This window comes from Emys orbicularis, chromosome 8 (assembly GCF_028017835.1).
Source record: "Emys orbicularis isolate rEmyOrb1 chromosome 8, rEmyOrb1.hap1, whole genome shotgun sequence".
Taxonomy (NCBI): Eukaryota; Metazoa; Chordata; order Testudines; family Emydidae; genus Emys; species Emys orbicularis.
In genome coordinates, this window is record NC_088690.1 from 20,607,465 (window position 1) to 20,629,881 (window position 22,417).

Below are 22,417 nucleotides of genomic sequence, written 5' to 3' on the forward strand. Positions count from 1 at the left end.
GTGTTCCTAGACTGTTGGGCAGAAGCTAGGAATGGGCAATACGGGGTGAATCTCTTGATTACCTGTTCTGTTCGTTCCCTCTGGGGCACCTGGCATTGGCCACTGTCGGAAGACAGGATACTGGACTAGATGGACCTTTGGTCTGACCCAGTACGGCTGTTCTTGTGTTCTTAGAATTAAGGTTGCCTATGCAACCTCAATTCGGCCCCCTTGTGAACATGCATTATGACAGTCTATAGTTGCATACTCACATATTAGAGATTTTCAAAGAAAAAGATCACCAGAATTTTTTAACACATGGACAAACCACCCTCCCCATCCCTTCATATTGCAAATGGTTAAACTATTTTGGCTGAAATGTAAAGGGGGGGGGGGGGAGGGAAGAGGGAAAAAGCTATCCTGAGGCAGACACTCAGTATGAAAAATTTCAGCCCAAACAGTTTAAGTTTGCCAAAGTCAAACAACTGAAAACAGGGTCTTATAATGGGAAATATCAGGCAGCCTTAACAATAAGAGGATACCAGCCCCGCCTACAATCTATGCATTCCTGTGTCCTCTGAACTAGGATATAGCCAATATCTTGGCTACCTAGGAATTTGGATACTGCACTCTATCATACCAAGTTTGGTTTCAGCACACTCACCTGACTGACAATGAAGAAGATGATCGTCATTGCTGCACAGGCCAGAGTGATGAGCATCAAGAACTTGAACCTAAAAATCAGCCCCTATTGAGAGAGAGAGAGAGAGAGAAAGAGAGAGAGAGAGAAAGAGAGAAAGAGAGAAAGAGAGAAAGAGAGAAAGAAAGAGAGAAAGAGAGAAAGAGAGAAAGAAAGAGAGAAAGAGAGAAAGAGAGAAAGAGAGAAAGAGAGAAAGAGAGAAAGAGAGAAAGAGAGAAAGAGAGAAAGAGAGAAAGAGAGAAAGAGAGAAAGAGAGAAAGAGAGAAAGAAGACACTGGTCACCGTAACAGAACAGACAATCCCATTTAAATTTTTAGCTTCTACAAGATGGAAGTTGGAAAAAAGATTAGTCCAAAACCACAAAACCTACAACCACCCACTTGCTCCTTTGTCCTGCCCTGGTGACAGCCGATATTCTCTGTTCCCCACACGTCTGCATTCCTCCCAGTTACATTGAATGGGGTGTAGAGATCTTGACTGCTACTGCTTTCCATTATGTTTGCTTCTGTAAAATTAAACTGATTTACTTAGAGCTAATGTGAAGGAGGCACTTGAGTTTAAGCAAAAAGGTTTCATTAAATTAACAGCACATTTGATAGTCTGTGGCTTCCTTGCTAAATCAGATATGCTTTCTTTCTAGAACATATCTGTGATGAGGGTTTGCTAGGTTATACCAGGAGTGATCTATCTACTTTACACTTACAGAAACAGAAAACATTTGTAATGAGTTTATGTGAGGAGGATGCAAACTTTCCCAATCTAATTTCCTGTGGCCGAGAATTTAAGGCGACTAAATGAATGTTAGACTATAGATTAAGGACATCAAACAAATGACATAAGACCTCCAAACCATGTGAATTTATCACAGACTTTGCTTTTTTTAAATCTGTTTTGAATTTAACAAAGATGGATTTTAGTTGTGTTAGTTTGCAATCACACTGACTCAGGCATCTTGGGGGAGTGTGGACATTTTACAAGTTAGTTTGTGCAGCAGGTGGGCTGAGGGTGGCAAGACTGAAGTCCTCAGGGCAACGACTGTCTTTTTGTTAAGTGTTTGCACAGTGCTGAGAGCAGTGGAGCCCTAAGCTCTCCTGTAACACAAATCCATAATACTTGTGCCGTACTTTTAACTCAAGAAAAGAGATGAAAGAAGAGCTAAGACTTCAGGGAAACGTCTGCAAAAATACAGATTCTTTTATTGGAACAAGTAATGTGCCTTTTAATGAGTCACAAACGACCTGATTAGACATGGAGTTTGACTCATCAGAACATTTTCTACCAAAGTTTTATGGACACACAAATCTTTATCACCAAGAAAACAACAGGCATTCTTGGCTTGACTGCAACTCTATTTGGGCTCCTTCTGCTCTGCAACAGCAATTAAAGAGGAATGAGTACAGCTCTGACCAGAGACAAACGTGGTCTAAGGAGAGGATGGCAAGCCAGAAACTCCTGATCTTTAATCCTGTTCCGATGCAAACTCTCAAGTGGTTTGGGCAAGTCACATGAGTACCCTGCATCATTTTCCTCATCTGTAATAATAATGCTTTACATCAGTAGATCTCAAAAGGTTTTACCACCGGGCCACACCACTCTGAAGATTAAAACAGAGCTGATTGGGAGTAAATGCCTACGAGTACATTGTGCGGGTTAGTGTTTGTAAAGTACTTTGAAGATTGAAAGCATTAGTGGGGGCTAAACATCAGAACAAAAGCAAAGTTTATTGCCTTTTTGTGAGCTGACATTAGGGTGGTTTTGGCAGCATGAGAAAGCAGTTTTCTAAATTATGGAAAAAGCTAATGAGGGTGGATACAGTTTTTCTGGTAGATCACCAGTCGCCTTTTTGGAATACTAAAGCAATGAGCGCATGCACATGACCACTTTAATCCAACACGGGTTTTCTAACCTCATAATGAAGCCTGCGAGCCTTGCTCATTGCTGGGAGGCTGGATTGTTTCCCACTAATGTTTCTGAACACTTGAAACACCATGAAACACAAAAACAGGAAGTAGAGGCAAAGGCAGATTCCTGCCACTATAATAAATGCCATCTGAACAGTAAAGTTAAAGGGAACAACTACTTGACAGAGCAGGAGATTGAAGAAAATATTATTCAGGTAATTAGAACTTTACAAAAGCAAACTAATTATCGCAATAATCCTAATTCAGGCTTCTAGTGTGTATTAAATAGAAGCTTCCGTCTGCGTGAGGGTATATGCTTCACGGTCCCTTCCCCCAACTCAGTCCCAGAGCCAATGCTTCAGTTGTTCCCCAAACACTTAACATGGTGTTAACGAGGATAAAATATTAAAACTCCTGCAGGCTAAAAAGGCTAAGCTGGAATTGTCACTTCTGCTCTGCTGGTACAAAGAGACGGGGCTTAGCAGAGAAGACAAGAAGTAATAACCAACCAACATGTGATCTTGGCGACTCCTGCAAGAGGACTGGGATGCTGGGGAAGTGAAACTAATCACATTACCTTATCTTAGCCTGGTAATAAAAATTAAATGCAGCTGAAAGCACTTCCAGCGTGACCAGGCAAATTTAAAAAGCAATTTGTATAAATGCTGTAGGACCACGCTTCCAAGTGTCCGCGATGAAACGAACTGCCCCAGAGAAAAAACTGCTCTAGTTCAGACCAGGAGAGGGAATAGCATAAAGGGTGCAATTTAGACCGGGTTCAGAGAGGATAAGATTTTTTCTAGAATCACTAATACCCAAACCCTAACTCAAGATGTGCCATTTCCTAGACTTTCTGCAGCTTGAGGCAGATGCTCATTTTTCTAATCACTTCCCTTATCTCAATACTAATCTCAAAATTAGTTCTTGCAGCAAAATCTACATGCTGCACTAATATTTTTAGAAGTGTCCCCCTATAGAGCCATAAAGTTGTTCATTCAAAGGATACTCTGGATCCTCCACTATATTTGAGTCAGAAACCAATTTCCTAGTCCCATTTTACTAAAGTGAACAGGCTTTTCATCAGGTTCAATAAGTACTTTGAGAAAGTGAAATTTATAGTTACTAAAAACTTATTTCTCACTCCAAAAACCTAATACAAAATAAATGCTACTGCACAAAAACAGATAGAAGGATACAGCCAGCTCCGTGCCAACATCTGTGGTCCAGATACTGTAGAATGGATTTTTCAGTTGTACCCCTCTTAAAAAAAAAAAAAAAAAAAGGAATTCAGGGCAATCAGAATTAGTGTGCAAAGAGTCAAAAATACCGTAAAATACACATTCCTATACCTCTAACTTAACAGTTTGGAAAAATGAGTCATGTTATTTTGTAATTTGGGAGTGTGTTTGGAGGTGGGTGGGGAGACTTCAGTTTACATTCCAGTGGACATGTAATCTTACAGAAACTGTTCCAACACAACTTCACAGTACTATAAAGGCCAAAGGAAAAGCCTTCTTGTCTCTTTGCAAGAAAAATGGTGAAGCAAATGGTTGGACAGTTGCTGTCAGCATTGGGGCAGACTGTACCTTGCTTGTCCAAAGTGACTCGCATCAGCTATGCAAGTGATAGCATTTTTAAAATATGTATTGTTTATGGTGTCAAGCACACTAGCTGAGAAGGAATTCTCGTCATTTGCACAGTATTAAACCTCCTTTTCAATTATGCAGAATTATAATGACTCCACATTGCTTCAAAAAAAAAAAAAGTGTTTGTTGGAAATGTATAGGATACATGTAATAAAAATCTTCCATGTAAATGTTAAGACAGGAAAAAGGGATGAAACTTTCATATACAAGAGACTGGACTAACTTTTATGTCTTGATACAGTATCACTTCATTGGTATGTGTAAGGAATTGTATTTTAGCCCACAATGGGTACAGAGCTGGATAAAATCCTCATTTTACACACACACACACACACACACACACACACACACACACACACACACACCCCATTTTGTCCTGTGACAGGTAATATTTCCATGCGTTGTGAACTTATATGGCTACGCAGGCAAAGAACTACCTTTTATCTCTTTCTCTCACTTTGTCAGTCAGTCATTTTCCAGTAAAAAGTCTACTTTTAAGTAATGCAATCTGATCTGGAAGGGAAAACTTGAATTGGGGAAATTGCTACTGGGATGTCTAAGAAATTGACCACTGGGCTTGGAGGAAATTGAGTTATAAGGGGGCTAATGACTTGAATATCTAGTCTGAGGAAAAGGGACTTGCCATTCCCTTCCCCAAAGAGCACAGAAAGGTGGCTGGTGAATACCAGTGTTGGCAGGGGGAGACCCAAATGGCCTGAAAAGTGCTAAGCCTTTGTACCAACTTTTCAATCCTTGTCTCAATAAAGCTATTGGAAAAAGGCAAACCAACATGGACCCAGTGTAAAGATCAATTGTATCCAAAAAATGTCTCCATTACCTCTCGCACATGTCAAAGATGAAAAGGCAGAAGGCACCAACAGCTATGGGCCCAACCTGTTTCCAGTATCCAGAAAGATGATTTCGTTCATTTTGATCCTAATGAATCAAGCCATGGAAAAAGAAAAAAAAGTGACAATTATGCACCCAGTGATAGCAAAGGACATTCCTAAGTCAAGAAAGAGGTTACTTACTAGGTGCTGTTTTGAGTCACCTCTGTGCATTTCCATGGTGGGATATGGCATCCCAGATTTTGAGCTGCATAACTTCATTGGGAAGCCAGGTTCATTGGGGATACATGAAAGAGCTCGAGAGGGAGACATCATTGCCCTCCCCAGAGGGCCCTCCAGAACTGCTCCACCCCCTGCCCTGAGCCCCCTGCCACACTCCAACCCCCTGCCAAGTCCCCTTGTACACCCCACACCCCTCCTGCACCCCAACCCCCTGCACCCCAACCCCCTGCCCTGAGCCCCCTGCCACACCCCAACCCCCTGCCGAGTCACCTTGTACACCCCGCACCCCTCCAGCACCCCAACCCCTTGCCCTGAGCCTTCTGCACTCTGCACCTCCTTCCACACCCTGCACTCCAACCCCCTGCCCCAGTCCTACATTCATGGCCCTGCATACAATTTCCCCACCCCAGTGTGGCCCTCAGGCCAAAAAAAGTTTGCCCACCCCTGCCCTACTCTACATATGGGAATGCAGTCCCTCCCCATCCCCTGCAACTGCCTCTGTTCATTCTCCCAAACCACACAGTACTGATGTCAGACGTCTGTGTAGAGGGAAAGGTGGGCAAGTAGTGGGAACGCACAGAGGTGACTCCCAAAGAAGAGTTACTGATAAGTAATAAGGGCATCTGTACATTTCTATTTGTGGGAGATTAGCAAGCAGTGTCCATCCGGAGGAAAGCAGGTGAAGAGTTCTGCTAAACTTAGGGCTTGTCTATGCGGTACATTAACAGGCAGTAGGGAACTTTAAGTGCCCGCCAGCAGCGTCCACACAGGCCAGTTAGTGTGACACATGCTGGTGTGATCTAGAATTTACAGCCCACTGGTGTGGGCTAAAGCACCATGTAGCCAAGCCCATAGATTAACACTGTTCTGCCAGTCTGGCATTGGAGCATTATGCTATTTCCAAGGAAGAGATCTGATGAAAAACGTGCACAACACTCCAAGTTGTTGCTTTGCAAATATCCAGTATCCACCAGAGGAGCTTGTCTAAGGCAACCACTGATGCTGCAATTGCTCTTGGGGAGACTGTAAAACCAGGAGATGCTTTGATATATACATCTAAACCAGTGGGAAAGTCTGGCTGGTAACTTTCTCCCTATATGCTATGAACAATTTATTGGATTTCTAAAGGGAACGAGATACTCTTTACTCTATAGTCACACCCACCATCATATGCTCGCCACAAAAGATTATCCAAAATGACAGGAGCATGGCATAGAAGATTCCTTGTCGAATATCTCCAAAGAGCAACATCCAAGTCCAGTCAAATCCAATGGAAAACCACTCTACTGGGATATTTATGAACGTCATGGAGATCCCAAGAGCAAAGATTACCCTGGAGAAGCAGACAGAACAGAATCCCTTTCCATTTCAAAGAAAGGACCAAGAGGACTAGGCCAAAGGAGCTCAAACTTCTTCATGAAGTAGAGGTTTCCTCCTTTTTGTCATGATACCTTCCTGTTCGCCCACCCACATAGCAGTCCTGTTATCCTGCCTCCACAGAGACACTGTTAATGAAGGGTGACTCAGTAACTGGCAAGAAATGTATCCATTTCAAACAAAGCCCATGCTCAGGGGTCAAAATGGAAAACCAGTTGCTGTTTTCAAAGGACTGGTTGGGCAGTCAAATTCTTATGGTGCTAATCCTACACATGCACCCACAGTCAGAGGGGACCCTGATGCAGCAGCCTAGCGTATTTCTGCCATATTAGGAGATAGGGATCAGAATTTGGGGAACTGACACAGAGGGTACAGACACTGTCTGCTACACAGCCCTGCAGGGGCTTCCCGTGTACCACCAAAAAGTTTTGGGAGGCAAATTCTGTGGCTCCATGATTGCTGTGAGAGAATGGCAGAAGGGTCTAGTCACGCACACATAGGAGGAATGTATCAGCTATGCAGACTATTGCAGAACAAAGACTGCAACAGAGGTTCAAGAGCAGCTCTGCTGCCACATTGGCTTGGCTAAGAGTGGGGAAGGAAGGAAAATGGATCCACAGGGTTGGCAATCTAGCACATGGCCAGTTTACCCAGGCTTTGCATGAGGCATACATTTTGGCCTAAGTCTTACAAGTTGTCTGGATCACAGTGAGTTACTCCTCTACTCACTTTTCCAGCAGGACAGGAGCGCGTGTCATCATCGTGATCCGTCTCCAATACCAAACCATGATGATGAAGATGCTGGGCGTGAGGAAGGTTTTCATTGCAAACCACACCTTTGTAAAACCTCCATTTTGATGGATACTCTGAGGAGACAAGTTTAAACATGGGAGCTGTACAATATTTCACTTTCCTTATTTACAGACAAGATCAGATTTGCATTATCCTGTTATAGTCACAGGGCCTGACAGAAATTGCAATAGTCTAAACTACAACCACTTAATATTAAAGAGCATTGCTTGTGAAATGCACAGCTGAACTGTTGGACAAAATGGAAAGAGCTGTACATCGCTGTTTAATGGGTGTCCTGACCATTCAGTCCAAGTAGAATTTTTAGGACTCCTGATAACTAATGCAAATATTCCACCACTTCAATTTCCAAATAACCAGAAATTGATAAAAACAGATTCTTTTATTACTGGTGTTTGATAGGTATATTTTTGCATACAATTTAATCAATAAAAGTTGCCACGCATTTAAACAAAATTAATTTATTCTAACATGAAAATTAGTCAACTTAATATTAAATGCAGAATGAGGATATACATGATGGAAACCCCGATAAATACTCGGAGCGAATAGGCAAATTGATCATTGCTCCAGAAATAGCGCCGCTCAAAAGCCAAAAACAGTGAGAGGAGAGGGACTAGCTCTACTGCATTAAATGGTGGTAAACAGGAGAACTATTTAGGCTCTCAGCATCTTGATGGACAAAATTATTTAAGACTGAAATGAGGAAGAGACAAGGACACTTAACACATTTAAATTAAAATCAAAGGTGACATGATTAAAGGGGTTTCCTCTTCAAGTGCTATTATTCCAGATCTCTTATTTCCTCTCATCCCTTATTTTAAGTTCTATGCCGAAGTGGCCATGGGATAGGAGGCATATTTTTCCAGTTAAATTAAACTCTGATCCAAAGCCAGACTGCAGGCAATAGAAAAATGTTAGTCAGGCATAATAAAATTGCCTGCTTCTGGAGTCAGTCAAGGAAGCAATTACCAGTAGACCAGAATAGCAGTGAATTATCCCACTAGTGTAGTCAGCATGGTGGGAAAGGGGAGGGATAATAGCTAGAGAATAGTAATAGAAGAGATCCAGTGGGAAAAGGGGCTGCATTGACGATGAGAATCATACAAGTTTACTGACCTTAGACAATAATGTCGTCATTATATTCTTACTAGGGAATAGAGCAATTGGCAATTGTGGTTTTGTACAGAACAGCAAAACTCCTTCCCATTTCTCTATCAGTCATGGGTTACTTTACCACAGCAAAATCATAAACCCAATAAAAGGTTGGATTCTACAAATATCTTCCCACCTTTGACACAGCAGTGAGTCTACATTCAACACCTACTCTAGAGACGGGAGCCCAGAGTAAAGATAGAAATGAGACATGCACACTTACCACCAGGCGAACATCCTTTATTTCCCCAATTCCCACATTAATTAGTTTCCTTTCATTCACAGGGAGTCGAATGTTGAGGAGGTAGAATTTGTGAGCCACAGTTCCAATTTCCATGAAATGGAGTGCATCACAGTCATAGTGTCGGCCTTCATGCTCTATGGTCTAGCGGAATAGTGGAGAGAGGGAAAATGCAAAGGGGTCAGCTTTGATCACTTTTATTTGGACTTCAAAGATGATAAATCAATAGTTGTGAAGCAGCAACTAGTCCTTCCAGGGACTCTAATTTGGAGACGTACAGCACAGACTTCTCGTTTCATCACATCCCAACCTTTCCCCTTTTAGGGAACCAGGAAGTACGTACTAATAAATATAAAAAGAAAGCAAATCCACATGGAGAAGCAGTTCAATTTATATTTTCAGAGAAAACTGGTTGATACATAGTGATGAGAACATATTTGAGCCCTTTTCTTCCTGAACAGTGACAATTTGCCTCAATACTATAGCTTTTGCCAGTTTTAATCCGTGGCCAAAAAGAAGTTCATGGGTGTCACTATGCTATATGCTATGGCTACTCAGAACTTCCTGTGGTAGCAAGGGTAGGTTACAAATACTCTTGGTCTGGCTTTTCCGAATGGAGTTAAAGGAGACTCAGTTAGCAGAACAGGGCCTGACACGTGGTTGAACAGTTCCAGTTCCATCCAGTAGAGCTTAGTGGTGCACATTAATGCTGCAATTAACTGGCTAGTTTAGTCAGTAATATCGGTACTGTTAAATTATTCCAATTGTTCCACAGCACAGATCACTACAATCCAATCAAGTGTACTTAGGCATGTTCATTTTTAAAGTTATTTTATTGTGTAGCAGTTTTAGAATGTAAGTCATGCATTTTTAATGTTCAATTTTCACACAGAATGACTTATAAATAAGTACCGGTAGAGAATAGAGTAAGTAAGAGAAATTTGATTTAGACCCCTAGATGTAAAGTCTGTAATTGATATTTAATGCATTAAGCATTTACATTTTTTTGTCTAAGCAGGAAGTAGTTATGCAGCATCTAATATTCAAATATCAGATGCTAAGCAGGGATAATAGGTCTGTAATCAATTAACCAGCATTGTTGGTCAAACTGCCAGCAAAACCCTATTAATAGATCAATTACTGCTTAATATTTATCAGGGTAGATTGATTTAAAAAACTATGCTTTTCACTTGGTCACTTGCTTAAAACAACTGATTTTAATCAACCTCTCCATTTGTACTTCAGTTACTTTTCTAAAGAAAGGTACATTTTCATTGGTTGATATAGCCATTAAAACATGTTTATTTACAATTAGATAGAGCCTTTACATTAGACTGGTACTTTTTTGCTACCTAGGAGGATAAACAAAGGTATATAGTTTTAGTGTAAGCACTTATATAGGTTGATATTTTCAGATTTTTAGTATGTTAGAAAATGGTGAAGGATATGTTCCTTATTTACTGGACAATTAACGTTGTACTCATATGTGTTGAGCTGCATTAGGATGGCTATTGGAGTTTCATTAAAACAACTGCACAAAAATGTTCTTTTATTAAACAAAACCACCTTAAATGTTTTGGATACATAATCTTCTCTTATCACAAGATGTTTCACATTTACAACTAAATGATTTATTAAAGGAACAGAGGGATTAGCTGCAGTAAGTGAATCAAAACTATTTCAGGTGAGCCTGGGAAAATTTTCAAATATGCTTAAGTGAAAGTGTCTTGAGCTTAACTTCCTACTCACCTGAGGGGCTGCTCTATACTAGAAAGTTAGGTCAACCTAGATGCATTGTTTAGGGGTGTGTAAAAGTCACACCTGAGAGACATAGTTAAGATGACTAAGCCACACAATGTAGACAGCACTTCAGATGACTTAGCTACTACCTCTCAGGGTATCTTCACTACCGGCTGGATCGGCAGGCAGCGATCAATCCAGCGGGGAAATCGATTTATCACGTCTAGTCTAGACGCGATAAATCAATCCCCGAGCGCTCTCCCGTCAACTTCTGTACTCCAGCTCGGCGAGAGACGCAGGCAGAATTGACGGGTGAGCAGCAGCAGTCGACTCACTGTGGTGAAGACACCACAGTAAGTCGATCTAAGTAAGTCACCTTCCACTACGTTATTTACATAGCTGAAGTTGCTTAACTTAAATCGATCCCCCCTGTGTAGACCAGGCCTCAGAGGTGGATTTACTTCAGCAACAGAATCCTCCCTTCTGTCACTGCCATGGTACAGTGTTTCTAGTGTAGACATACCTACCCTCAGTCTCATTTTCAAGAGACTGTTTTCAAAGTTTTTCAAACTTAACTACGAGATCTGATCCCCTCCCTTGTGTTTTTATTCACAGCCTGGAAGAGACAGACAAGTTTTCCTATTTTTAACTCCCAATTGATTTTTCAACCTCACAAGAATTAGTTCACATGAAGAAAATACTCTGTGCCTGCAGAAGAGACTATTGCTGTCAAAAGCTGGTTTAGAACTTCAACGAACTATGGTTCCAAGTGCTGGCTAGTGATTTAAATCAGTTAAGTGGTGTGACTTTCTTTAAAAGATCAGCAGCAAACATTCACTGCTTGAATGGCTCATCTCCAGCCCTTCAATTTATTATGGTTGGCATGATTGATGGGTGAATATTTAGATGCCTATGTCATAGTAATATGATCTTCAGCAGTTAGGCATCTATCCTGATACTCTGGTACAGAATATTTGCAAGAAAATTAAGTGCTTAATCCATCCGCTTCTTTACTGCCTGAAAACAGCATCAGCAATACAGCAGCACTTTATTTCCATAGCCTTGGGTAACTGCAGAAACTGAATATACTGAATCCCACCGCTTACATTTTCCCTTACATTCGACGTTGCCTACTTTGGCTGTGATAGTTCCATCTATTTTGCCATGCTTTTCTTCATAACTTGTCATTGGAATGGGCCAGTTCTTAACAAACAGCCGACCAACGAATTCCATCATACATCTTGCGGGAGAATTAGTTTGCATCCTCCGGCTCTCTTCAGTGAAGCTGAGACAAAGTGGTTGTTATGGAAGTATCTTGTAATTTCAACATGATTTTCCTTTATTCCTAGATTTGTACTTGGCTAAAAGATGCCTCAAATGAGCACTGCACCTATATGTCAAGTTTCAGGTTCCCTTTGCTATCTTATCTTTGCGATGTTTGCAGCATTGACTGTGACAAAGCTACACACTTGAATTTTTGTTCAGCTTGTTACAGCTTCATGAGAAACTAGATGGGCTCATTGAATGATCCGGATGAAAGGATATATGATGGTGTTTCCTGGAATCAGAGGCCAGGTCCCAATGCCTGTGATGACTTTGCCTTGTGCACAATAACGCAGCCCCAGAGTCCTCCACAGGATCACGCCCTTAATACAGTACATGATCTGTTTGTGCCACATTTATAAAAAACTACCTCGAAAGTTAGAATTGGGGGAAAATATCCTTCATATAGAAAAGAAGACTAACTCAGAGTTTTAGATGGAGGTTCCATCAGGGATTCAGCATATTTAAATAATAGTTTAGCCTTAAAACATATTTTGTATTAAATTCAGATTTCATTTTAAAACAGATTTAAAAAAAAATCAGTTTGATTTTTTCAAAAAAATTTATAGACCCTGATATTTACCACTTTTACTTAAATACAGTTATTTTATGCATTATTCCTGCTTATATATGCAAAGTGGCCATTAAATATAAACTCAATACAATCCCTCAACATCCTCAATCTCTGCCCCGCAGTCATTCTTTACCTTTCTCCTTAACCTCTCGCTCTCCTCTGGCTCTTTCCTCTCACAATACAAGCATACTTTAGTCTCTCCCATCTTCAAAAATATCCTTGACCCCACTTGCCTCTCCAGCTCCTACTTCATCCACCCCCTTCATCCCCAAGCTCATCAATCAGATGTGCTGTCTACAAGCCCTGCAGGGAGTGTCTCTTCCAATTCCATTCTAGACCTTCTCCAAGAAAGCTTCCACCACTTGCACTTCACTGAAACAGCTCTCAGTCCTCTAATGACCTCTTCCTACCCGAATTAGAACTGATTCTCCATTCTCAGTCTCCTTGACCCATTGGCCACCTTCAAGAGGAGCAGCATGGTTAGCTATGCTGAAGTTGTTGTCCTGTCTTGTGACTCCGTCCTTTCCAGGTTCTCCCTCTCTCCGATCAGCCTTCCGCATGTCATTTGAAAGATCCTTTTCCAACTGCAGGAGGAGGGAGGGCAGGTCCCACAGGGCTTTGCCCAGGTCTTTTCCCTCTATATCTTGCCTCTTGGAACTTGCATTTGTGAATGAGTGAGATTGCCACCATCATTTCTTTGCTGCCGCTCTCTCTATTTTAGAGAGTAAAATCGTAGCCTATCTTTCAGACATATCCTCATTGACTTCCAACTGTCAGCTTAAGCTCAACATGACCAACACAGAGTTAAGCACTCTAGATAAACACACATCCTCACATCCAGGCTAAGTTTAGTCAGTTCATCCTGTGTAATATCTTGAAGATACAGCCTCTCCATCCGCACATCTAAGATTCTTGTCCAGATCTTCAAACACCCTCTACACTGCATTTGTCAAGGCCAATCTTGCCCCACTTATATCCATTCAAAAAAATAAAAAATAAAAAAAAAAAAAACACACTGCTGCAAAGGTCATTTTCCTGACTCATTTGATCCAAATCACCCAGTATTTGCATCCCTCGCTGGCTCCTCCTTTTCCATGCATCAAACGCAAGAGTACTTGTCTTCACTTCCCTAGTCAATTCTGCCAATTGCCAGCTTTTGATGCCCATGTGTTCAGTTTTTGAATGAACACCTTCATGCTTTCTCCCCACACTGCTTCTTACTCCCGAAAATAGTTCCACACAAACACCTGCAAAGCTACCTCATTGATCTCTTTCAAATTCTTAGTTAAAGCTCTCCTTTGCCATCAAGCCTACTCATACCCACAACCTCCAAACCCACCACCCAACTTGACAATGGACAGTCAGCTGTTACAACACCACTGCCGATCATGTTAATACTCTCTCATTATTTCCTGGTGCTCCCCCATCCGTCTGTTACATCTACCAATTATTTCTGGTCTTACAGGGCTGTGAACTGAGGCAGGGATTATCTTTTTGTTTTGTGTTTGTACAGCACCCAGCACAGTGGGGCCCTGGTCCCTAACAGGACTCTCGTACATGAATTCAACCACCACCATGGATGTGATTTGCTGCAGGAAATGCCATTTCAGACTCCTCACCAGGAGCACAAAGAGCTGGAGTCACAGTTATCTTCCCCCAAATACTAGAATTACAAAATGGAAAGTTACCTTTCCTTCTCCTTCCCACCTCCCCTACTATTACTCAACCTCAGGTACCCACTCACGCAACCGACCAAGTCACAATTGTTAGTCGTGTCCACAACTCCTTATTGTAGTAGGAATTCCCCCCCCCCCCCAACAAAATTTTGTTCATGACACTTTTTCCATCCAGAACATAGTGATTTAAACAAAAACAACCAACCACCATTATTTCTTAAAAATGCATTACAAATCAATGTAGACCCCAGGATTAGTGACAACTTGGGATCCCAATTTCATTCCTTAGAGAACACACACAGTCACTCTTGGAGTCTTTGAAATCCGATTTTATTGGCACCATTCCCCTCTGCAACTCCCATCCACTTACTGTACACCCAACAGAAACCTGGTAATGCTGAAAGCTGTTAGAATTGTGTCCAGTTGCAAAGAACTCATAGAAACCAGCAATACCTACTTTTGGAGAGGCAAAAGAACATTTTAGCTTTCGGGTCTCTATCGCATGTGCCATTTCTTTCCATTCACTGAACATGTCATCACGATAGGCCAAGGACACATCAAGCGTAACTTCTGCATTGTCTTCTGCAAGAGTAACAACCAAGCTTATTATGAAAGGAACAGTATGCAACAAAAAAGGTGCAAGAATAAATATTTCAGAACATATAAAGGATAAACTGATTTACATATGGTGATGGAAATCCCTCCATTCCAACTCATATGGATATTTACCCTCTATAGGATGTTTATCTATTCTCCAGTAGGAGTCCTAGAAGTCCAGGGTGACCAATCTTTATTGGTCATGAGTGTTGGGTATTCTTTTCTATTCTTGCTAACTTGTAGTCTTATGTAAGACCGGTCCTAGGGCACACACATGATCCAGCATCCTATGTCAAGGCTCTGCTGCCTCATGACTCCATGACCCACTTCACCATGACTGCAATTGAATTTGTATTATAGCGATTGATGAAATCAGAACTCACTCAATAACGGGCCCTACCCCACTTCCTGTGTGTACAGGAGCTTATATTAAGTATTGTAAGATAGAACATGTTAAAAAAAAGCCACCTTAAATGGACATTCTCTTCTGCTTTTCTCCCACTGTTATTCTTTTCGTGTCCATTTTCATCATTTCTAATGTCTTTCTCAGAAGATAATCTTTCTTCACTGCACACTTCGAAGCAGATGCAGAAAGTGGACAGGCCTGGAGCAGTAGTAGTTCAAAGTACAGGTTACCACAAACAGCATCTGCTTTGAAATTCCCTAGAAGTGGAAGTGGCATGGTTGCCAACAGACCAGATCAGAAATCTCACCACGTGATAAGTTGCCATATGCATTCCATCTAGTCTACCCCATTGAAGAGGTTTAGAAAGGCCATTTATATACAAACCATGAACAGAGATGTTGTGCAAAAGGGATCTCAAAACAAAAATCCACCTAATCCCACCTCACTTATATAGTTCACATGGGAGCAGATTGACAAGGAACTCTGCACCCAACATATTCTTTTGAATCTCTGGCCCCAACCATGGATGCTGTGCTCTTTTGAGAAACTGGCCTTTACAGTTTACAAAGGATGATATTTCAAATCTACAACAGAATAAGAACAGATTCTTGAAGCTCTGCTTGGCCTACGCATTTGTCATCTTTTTCAGAGTTATGTTTTTGTTGGGATTATGTAATGGTACACTCATACAGAATGCTGGGAAGGGGTGTGGATGGGTTTGTGGTTTAGACTTGCTATTTATAGTGTGTTTGGAGGTGGCTCTCTCAAGCTTTAATGTGGACGCCAACATGGTTTTTTCTGAGCTGTTTTTGTCGCATGTGTGATCTGCGTCTTCCAGATTGATCAGGAGTTCTGATACCCCAGAGCCATCTTTGCATTAGTTAAGCTTCCTTGAAATATGAATACACGAGCTCAGGTCCACTGTTTTAGCGTTTCAGCAAATAATGGCTAAATAGTCCAGTCAAACTGGGCCCCAAAAGCCCACCCACACACCCCATTTTACAAAACTATAAAAACGGGACTATTCAGGACTTCATTTTTGCAAACTGTTCCCACTGGAACTGAAGTGGTTTTTAAACACTAAAACACTGCTGCACTATCACTGGTCATGAAAACCAGAAAGCAAAAAACTAGTATATTTTTGTCCAAGACAAGAAAAATGCCAAAGAAGTAAAATCCAGAATATATTTGACTTTTCAAGTTTTCAGAGTTTTATTAAGCAATAGTCTGGGATTACTCCACCCATCAGAGATGCAACCTGACTGAAGTGTCCCTTCAAAATTGACAAGAACAGAAAGGTTCTTACACACCAATACAGTATAAAGAAAAAGACTTGGATTCCCCACCTGAGTGCACTAATGACTCCTTTCACTGAAACCAGCTATTTTGGGGGGAGAAAAAAAAAATTAAATTTCTGCTAAATACTTTAACCGTGAAAGGTTTGTAACTCTGTCATTGGCTATACTAACAACCTTAGACAGTTAACTGTTCATTCATACTTTTTGTTCAGCTGGATAACATTCCTGATGTTCTTGCAGATTTAAAAACACACAAAAAAAAACACACCACCCCAAAACAAAAACAGGAACCATGTATATAGTTAACATACTGTAGCATGGTGTGGAAATTGGAGCAAAAGCAGACACCACACTATGTTTGGCCACAAGACAAGGGAGTGGTTTTAAAACTGGATGTCAGACACAGGTCTCAAGAGTCAACAAGACAGATCATTGGAGGAACGAACAAAGACTCCCCATCAACATATTACTTGCTTCTTGTAGCGCCCAATACACAGTATGTGCTTTCTAAACAGAAAGAAGGCACAATATCTGTCCTGAGGAACTTATACTTTAAGTTAGAGAGGTGAACTGAGAAAGGGGCACTGGGAAAAGATACAACGTACAAAGGTAGTCAAAATTGTGTTTCTTTGGTTAGTTGGTATAAGTTAGTTGCCTATGAGGAATTTAGCATGGCAAAAAATTGAGTCTTCAAGGAGGGATTTAAATATAGAGGGTAGGGACCTTGCAGATGAAGTCACAAGAAATATTAAGACCTCTAAACAAAAGGTCTCACCCAACTGGCCCTCTCATATTCCATGAAGGGCTCATCTTCCGGTGGTCTTTTGTCTTCTCTACTCCTGGCTTTTGGGTGCCCCCACTCCAGATCCACATGGAGTGCTCTTTGGGCTCAGACAGCTGCAGGATGGGAACATAGCCCATTCAAGATAGCGCCAGGTACTTTTGGGGATGAGAATAAGGAGCCCATCCCCCAAAACATATTCAGAACCAGGATAATAGGCAACACCTTCAAGGCTTTGGAGAGGCAGCTACACATCCTTCTTATAAAAAGGAATTAAAGAGTCATGTATCGGAAGGGAAAGGTAGAGAGGAATGGAAGACGGGGTAGTATCTTCTTCATACTGGAGGTAGAGAGAGACACCAGGAGAGATTTCTTATTCAGGGGGGGAGAGAGAGAGAGAGAGAGAGAGAGAGAGAGAGACAGACAGACAGACAGACAGACAGACAGACAGACAGACAGACAGACAGACAAAGGTGCTGCTGAGTACCCATAAATATATTCAGCTTGTCAAAATATCAATGTTCAGGGAATTAGTTATTCAGTTTCTCCATGTTGCATAGAACTCTCCAGTTTTCAGAACCATGTATGGCTGCAAAAAACTGAGGTGGGTGGGGTCACACACAAACATGGTATCCGCCACCTCCTTTAGTGTCAAAACAGGAGACTGGCCAGGCACCTATAACAGGCTACCGTATATAGTTAAGATTCAGATTAAGCATGTGTAGTTGCAAGGGTTTCCCTTCCACTTCCCCCAGTGCATGCTCAGACTAGATGAACCTTCCATAGATGCACAGGACACTTGTGCACAAAAAAGGTGGCTATGCAATTCCATTGTCAACGTAACAGGATGCTGTATGGATAATGGAGATTTCAGATTTCACATCCTCATATAGCACCTCAGTTGTCAATACCAAGAGGTGGTGAATAATAATCTCACCTGTCCCACTGGATTATTTTGAAACACTCTCTAAATGAGAAAATAAACTTGTTTATACAGTAGGCAGTGTGCCAAGGAGGATTGTCTCCTGGTACACACATTCTCCTAAGGCTTCCAGCCAGTCACAGACTTCTCCATGACAGTTTCATGGACATCCATAAGGTAACTCAGGTCACAACTACAAGAGCCCTAAAGAAAGACGATTTAGCTCTCCTTGCATTCCCCATGTCACATCTCAAGATGTCTGGGATTTTGAGGCTAGAGATTCAACGGCTATGAGCTTTCACCCAATTCCCTTTAAACTGTTAGTACAGATATCTTCACTCACAAAAAACAGTCTAAAAATAGGGAAGTCATTTCACAGAATGACAGGTCTGTGCCAGCTGCATACTAATAGAACAACCTGGAAAGACACTAGCAACTAGGAAAAACTGTCAGTTTTTGCATTAGCAGACAGCTAACAAAGGATGGAAGTACAAGCCAGCCAACCTAGGAAGAGAAAAGGGCTCATACAAATCTCAGTAGGAGCATACAGGGCTAGACAGACTATGGTGTGATCTCCTTCAGCAAAAAGAAGTGGTGATGGTAATCTTTTCCTCCATGCTGACAATACTGGAAACTTAAGTTATTTGCATCTATTAGGATTTTTAAGATTCACTTAAAATGCGTCTCCTCATCCTCCCCCCCCCCCCCATTTTTTTTTTTTTTTTTTTTGTTAATTAGGCTGAAAGTGGTTTAAGTCCTTCACAAGACAGTTAGGGAATGTTATAGGTAAAGTTACGCCATTGATTTTCCGCGTAATAAAATGCTGCTGCCACCACCTCCTGCTTATAAAGCACATTTCATATACAGATTTCAAATGTTTTCCTCATTTTATACACGTTGAAATGGAGGCAGAGATGTCAAGTGACTTGGCCAAGTTTACAGCAGGAATTGGGAATAAAACCAAGTCCAAGTTCACTAAGTGTGAATAGAAGTAAATCAGTTCTCTGCATAAGAGGTTAAATATAAAGCAGTCTGAGGAGGAGTGCTAATGTTCATTATTACAGATCAGTGTACAATGGTCCAGTCTTCCAGGTGATGTACAAGAGGTGAAGCTTGATAAACAAGAAAGTCCTATGTCCAAGAAGGTACAGCAGACAAAAAAAAAAAAAAAAAAAAAAAAACCACTGTGTCCAGTGATACAGCACATTACCTCTCCTTCATGAAGCATTCAGCTATAACCAATGTGCTGGTGGCGGCAAGATGTGCAGGCAGTTATTTCTATTACTTAAGACTAGAGAGGACTGAGGATTGGAAACTTAAGTTGAAGGACTTAAATTACGAGAACAGATAGAATCTAATGCAAATCTATTAAGCAAGTAAAAGAGGATTTAAGTCATTGTTGGAAGTGTATCCAACTTGGAATATTACCTGCTGAAGGCAAAGTTACTGCCGAAGGATCAAAAGGCCAGAATACATGAAAGTTTAGAAGAGCATAAGTGCAGGCAATGGCTGGGCTAAGTTGAGGCATGTGTACTGTAGGTCAGCCAAGAAACAGTTGGTTTGAAACCAGGTGTTATATGGTGGAATGAGCACTGATGAGCTGAGTGGCATTTTACCCATTCCAAAAAAAGTTTCCAGTGTTCTCCAACTCAATGACAGGAATAAGATCTAATTGCACAGTAATAGAGTAACACTTCAAGTTTCAAAAGAAGCCTTTTGTGCTGACTCTTAAAAACAAGCGATTTCTTGTGGTCAGAAACCAGATCACCACCAATGCTCCCCCCAATTCTACCTCACTTTCAAGGTTGCTGCCAGCCAGCTAAATGTCAGATTACTGCATACAAACATTCCCTCAGAGAGTGCCATCCATCGTCCTGGTAACTAAGCTCTTTCAACAGCTGTGTTATTGATGGAGACTGGCCAATGTTATTCACACAGAGCATTTGTTTCATACAGCTTATGTGAATGAGACTTCTTGCACTAAGATAAGACTGGAATTCTATTTGCAGTCGTTACCTGCTTGACCAATTAAATGAAATAGGCACGGCGTATTTCAGTAGCCAAATACAGACCATTTTAACCAGTTCAGACTTCTTTGGCAGATTTCTCCATGATCCCCATCTTTTGCAGAACAGTCAAACTGAGCAAGAGCATTTGTTGTTTTCAGTATTTGAGTAAACATTGCATTAAAAAGGAATAGTCTGTTTAGACCCAGAAATTAGCCTTTTTTAGAGAAAAGCCAAGCTCGGGCAGCTTTCCATGTGAGTTGACAGACATAAGAGCAAATTGCTTTTTCTAAGTATCTGGATCCTTATCAAAGACCTAAAACACATTTCTAAAGATGTGCATGAATAAAGGCCTTCCTTTCTTCCGAAGGGCGTAATACCAGCATTCCTGAAGGCATATTTTAGGGCTACCCAGTTTGTGTTGCTTTGAGAAAAATAAACCATCTTACAGAGCCCACTTGGGGCCACAGTGTCATGACTAGCATTTCATTCTACCACAGGAACGCCCCTGTTTAGTCAATGACCAAGTTCTGAAGTTGTTTGACTGACATACATGCCTGACTCGTGGTATTCTAGTCAGTGATGCCTAGTGAGCAAGCAGAGTAATACTAATTAAACTGTGGTAGAACTATGACAGTCTCCCATTATCCTTGCCCTGTGGCTCAAGTGGCAAAATTTAGAACTTGAACTGGTCAGAGGAAAAAAGCCTACATCAAAAACAACATGAGTCACTGCAACCTTGTCACTGGAGCCCCGCCCCCACCAGGCAAATATTGTATACATACCCCCTCCCAGAACCCTAATATCAGATTCCTCAAAATAATCCAACTCTGCTAGAAAATTTGAGTACAAAGAATTATTGCAAATACACTTTTGTTCAGCTCAAACAGCTTGCAGACCACTAGTGAAAAGAGGTCCTGGCTTTTGCAGTGAAAGCTGAAAACCAGTTTAAGCAAGCATCATAAAGTTACAGGGTCACTGTGGAGTACAGATGAACATCCCCCTTATCTTTCTCTGGTTTTCTGATGGTGCCTATGCAGATTTCAATAGCCTTGAAAAGCTAATTTATAAATGCAAGGGATATGTGCTCACTAGAAAAAAAAAAGTGTAGATTTTAGCTTGGTTAGGAGTACTGCGGATTAATTTGTAATAATACTACATAATAATTTGGGACATGGATCTTAGAGGAGTGACTTCCAAACGGTGTCATAATGGAAATCAACCATGCATTTTACCATTGCGAAGTCTTTCAGAATGAGCCCTTGTAGGTGGGGCCATTCCTGGTTATCATCCAAAAGTGTAAGGCTACTACATCCAGTAACAGAAAGGAGAGGATAGATTCATGTTCATTTCTGTTTTAATCTTACTCTTGTTGAGTGATCTCAAGGTGACGTTCAATCATATGGAAGAGTCCACTCCATATTTGTGCTCGCAAAACTGAGGTTTGGAGGGTGAGGGAGTAAAGAAAAAGGCCATTTCTGACTGCAGATCAGAATTATGCTTCAGCATTCTTCGTTGGGAGGGAGAAGAAGAAGAAGAAGTTCCTTATGCCAGCTTTCCTTCCTTTAACATGCTAGAGCTGTCCCTTCCCCACGATTTATTTTTCAAGGAGAAGGGGCCTCCCTAGCTCACACAAAATTTTAAAATAACGGACTATTCTTTCCACTGACCATTCCAGCACTAGCATGCTGCTTAATAGCCCATCCTGTAAAATGCTGCACGTCAGATTAAAATGGCACCATCTTGTTAGCATCACTACCCCAGCATAGTTTCTGGAACTTTTTTTTAAAACTTTCTCCCATGCAGAGGGAGATAGTGGACCTCAACTAGTGACCTTTGTTTTATGGTTCAAATCCTAGTTCCACTAAGTCAGTGGATTGTTGCCAGTGGACTTCAGTGGGAGCAGTATTAAAGCCCAAACAGCTTGTTACATAGTAGGATCTGGCAAAGGGGGATTTGGAGAAGACATTGCTCTTACCAGGGTTACTCCCTTTTGTATTGTTGGGGGATATTTTGATTTTTCCATGATTAAATACATTTTATACACTGTAAATAATCCATAAATTGACAGACCTTCAGGACATTAAAATTCTCCTTAAGATGATGGTTTCAAAAGGGAACAGTGTTTATACGTTCTCACTGTTAGTACGTACCCCAGGTAGCTCAACTTTGTCTATATAGACAATTAAAATACATTTTATTTAACTATTTTAAG

General features: G+C 41.1%; 1 protein-coding gene across 2 annotated transcripts in view; it reads right to left on the bottom strand.

Moving 5' to 3' along the window:
- The window catches only part of LOC135882722 (protein wntless homolog), a 61,300-nt gene that overhangs the window by 2,629 nt on the left and 36,254 nt on the right, over positions 1-22,417 (bottom strand). For both annotated transcript variants that reach the window (XM_065409726.1, XM_065409725.1), the window contains 8 exons: positions 14,650-14,774; positions 8,862-9,023; positions 7,403-7,539; positions 6,461-6,629; positions 5,065-5,162; positions 3,777-3,840; positions 2,586-2,729; positions 644-727 (listed from right to left, as the gene is read on the bottom strand). In XM_065409726.1, coding sequence (XP_065265798.1) covers positions 644-727; positions 2,586-2,729; positions 3,777-3,840; positions 5,065-5,162; positions 6,461-6,629; positions 7,403-7,539; positions 8,862-9,023; positions 14,650-14,774 — 983 coding nt within the window. The remainder of the gene's footprint in view (positions 1-643; positions 728-2,585; positions 2,730-3,776; positions 3,841-5,064; positions 5,163-6,460; positions 6,630-7,402; positions 7,540-8,861; positions 9,024-14,649; positions 14,775-22,417) is intronic.